The sequence below is a fragment of the Protomyctophum bolini genome (assembly GCF_963924005.1).
Source record: "Protomyctophum bolini genome assembly, chromosome: 22".
NCBI lineage: Eukaryota > Metazoa > Chordata > Actinopteri > Myctophiformes > Myctophidae > Protomyctophum > Protomyctophum bolini.
Genome location: NC_137883.1, coordinates 28,542,235 through 28,545,585, shown reverse-complemented (window position 1 = coordinate 28,545,585; position 3,351 = coordinate 28,542,235). Strand labels below are relative to the sequence as shown.

The following is a 3,351-nucleotide window of genomic DNA, read 5'->3' as shown; positions in this document are numbered from 1 at the left end:
CACATGTTTTTTTTTGCAGTATTAAACTTTGGGACAAATAGCATATGCATGCTTGCCAGGCAACGGCAACCTGTGTCCTGGTAACGGGAACCTGATTGGCGCACATGGGGTCAAGTCATCTCCAATCAAATAACTTTACAAGTTAGTGACGTGTGATCGCTTTGCCTGAGTTTCGCGCGTTTCCAACATTCCCGGAGACTTTATTAATTTCTTATTATTCGGTGAATTTATTTAACTTTCAAGATGTTCTATTATCCTGCTATTCTGAATAGACAGTCCGGCTGTTTCTCTACGATCTGGTGAGTCCATTTTTACAAGTCAACTTTAGTCTGAGAAACTACATTAAATTGAATTTGCCATAGATTTAAACCAGATTGAAATGCCCTCAAACAGTATGTATAGCTGCTTTTGTATGTCACACACAGACTGTACTTCGAACAACATTAACTCTCAGTCTATTTTTTTGTCAATTGTTCAATATTGGTCATATTTTACAAAAAAATATATAAAAACAAAAATCACAAATAGATTAGGCCTGCATTAGTAGGCTATGATTTTACATTTATCTGATGCTCTTATCAAAAAATGTAATAGTCCAACAGTAACAGAAGAGTATAGCTACTACCGTGTTCCTATATTGAAACATTAGCAAAGAAAGTCTGCAAGATCAGTTTCTAGATGGGCAACTTTAATTGAGACTTAATTACAAGGTAATTCTAATATAGTGTTAATATAGTATTAATATAGTGTCTAAGGAGCTTTGTTTTTTCCGACTATGATCACTGACCAACCGAGCCGATAGGCCTAAATATTGTTTAAAATGTCTTCTCATAGTTCTTCCTTTGTTCTCGAACAGTCGATTCAGCCCCCCCCCCACACACACACACACACACACTTGTGGCCTATATGTAAAATCCTTTACAAAACTTTTAATATTCCTTGTGAAAATGACGATAATGACGGTTGGTGGATATGTAGCATTGAGATGAGATGTATTGTCAATGTACAGTACAGTATAGTATAACTAACTATATTTTGTAGGCCTAGATCTGCAATTTTCGGCAGGCGACACAGTGGGCCTAAGCACATGTCAGTCACTCTCGGTTCTGCACTGCTGTGCTGGAGAAGTATAGCACTCTCGGTTCTGCACCGCTTAGTGGAGAAGTATAACTAATCTCCCCCCACCCCACCACACAGCACACAATTCAATTCAATTCAAAGGGCTTTATTGGCATGAGAAAACATACGTTTACATTGCCAAAGCAGAAAGAACAATACAACAATACAGCAATACAATCAAAACAAAAATGATGTACATTTGAAGGTCAGAATCTTCAAAATGATTAGCACACCCCGCACAAGAGGAGATTAGACCCCATCCCTCCCAGAGAAAATCCCATAGCCTGGAAGGACGATCGGCCTGGCTCGGCCAATGATATTGATTGAACGACTCGTTCAAGTGACTGGTGGGTCCGTGCCATAGAGTATGGTCCGTGCGGGAGATCCTATAGGGACATGACCGAAATGACCGAAATGAACGAATCATTTTAGTGAACGAACGAACGACCGAACCGTTCACTGAAAAGAACGAAAGTTCCCACCACGTTCACGGTTCAACCGTTCACCCTAGCCTGGGTAGCCTGCTCAAATCGTTCCTGATTGGCCAACGTGCGCTGTCAATCACAGAGCCCTGAGCTCGGTCGCGGATTGGCTCGTACCAAAGCTGATAAAATGCTAAGGACTTTGTATTCCCATTTAGCCAGACTCACCCCTCCTGGCAGAATGAAATGTTGTCCAGCAGGGGGAGTGGGTTTACCCCTTAGAGTATATATACAATAGAGAAGACACCCAAGTTCTCCTCCCGTCCACTTGCATTGAGTTGCTCAGGCTAGGTTCACCGAGAAGCGTTCACCCCATACCAGGGAGGGAGAGAGAGAGCGTCTCATCTGACCTATGCAAGTCAGATGAGATGAGCATGTGCACTTGGATGCATAGGCAATCAAGACCATTGATTTATGACAGCTGTGAGTTACTCTGCTGTCTGTGTAGGGCTTTTAGCGTAGAGTATTAAAGGCTTTTAGAGGTGTAGGGCAGCGACGGCTCCAGACATTTGTGCATGGGGGAGCTATGGGGGGGCTGGTTTTTTTTTAGCAGGGGCTACTGGATTTTGGCAAAAAATATGAATATATATATATAGATATTTCAATACCATTTTCGATACCACGCAACCACGGCGATTTCCTAGGGTTTAACAACACAAGTACAAATAAAAGCTGTGCAGTATTGTGCACTTTCATTGTTTTTAAAATGTTTATTATTTTTATTATTATTATGCCTATAATTATAATTATTATTTTAGGTTTATAATCCATAGTTACTATGTATAATAATATTATTATGCCTATAATTATTTTAATTATTATTATTATATGTTTATAATCCATAGTATATCCATGTATAATATTATTATTATTATACATAGTAACTATGGATGATGTCAACCACATCATCTTGGTTTCTATTCCTCATTTATAACTCTAGTTAATGTTCTATTCAGATATTATTCAATGCATCATGGCCAGCATACTCAAACTACTATTATTATTTTAATATCCGGAATCCCCCCGCACGCACGCACGCACACACACACACACACACACACACACACACACACACACACACCGCAACGATCCTGTTGCAACGTTAGCTTGCTAGCCTAGCAAGGTTGTGTTTACTGTTGATAGCTTTAGCAGCTATCGCTAACATGAGGAACAGCAACAACAAGTCCTCTTTGGCTCTCCGTGTTCATCGGATTCTTTATCTTACATAAAGAAATACGAGCGACCTGTTAAAGAAGTTAAGAACACAGCATGGGGACAGAAGTCACAGTGACAGAACGAGACAGACTTGTACTAAGCGTGCCGTGAGCACTGCGGGCTGAGAGTACTCCCCCCTCCGCTTCCAAGGCTCAGGAGGGAGGGGGCTGTTTGACTGTACTGTGCGCTGGGCAGGAGCATGTCTTAATGGTAGAACGGAGCGGCACTAAAAGTCAGGATATGGATTATTTCAGCATTCCAAAATAAAAAGTATGATTTTATAGTAATGATTTATATAAAAGTAAGTCAATTCTGTCTTTCATATATTTTATTTATTCCATGAATATTTTTCATCACAGTTAGGTTTGTGGGCAGGGGGGGGGCTTAGGGGGGGCTGAGCCTCCAGCTGGGGGGGCTTGGGGTGATGATTGCGTGATGATTCTAATGTACAGGATTTTATATGTCACCACTTTTGGTGTGACACACTGCTTCTGTTTACATGCCGTTGTCAACACGTGCTGAGTAACAGATTGAC

The 3,351-nt window shown here is 40.7% G+C and overlaps 1 protein-coding gene across 1 annotated transcript in view; it reads left to right on the top strand.

Annotated features, from left to right (window-relative positions):
• Positions 1-210: 210 nt before the first annotated feature.
• The window catches only part of LOC308309746 (meiotic recombination protein REC8 homolog), a gene marked incomplete at its 3' end in the record, with an annotated part of 5,846 nt that continues 2,705 nt past the window's right edge, over positions 211-3,351 (top strand). The window contains exon 1 of the mRNA XM_080755663.1: positions 211-299. Coding sequence (XP_080611789.1) covers positions 244-299 — 56 coding nt within the window. The 5' untranslated portion in view covers positions 211-243. The remainder of the gene's footprint in view (positions 300-3,351) is intronic.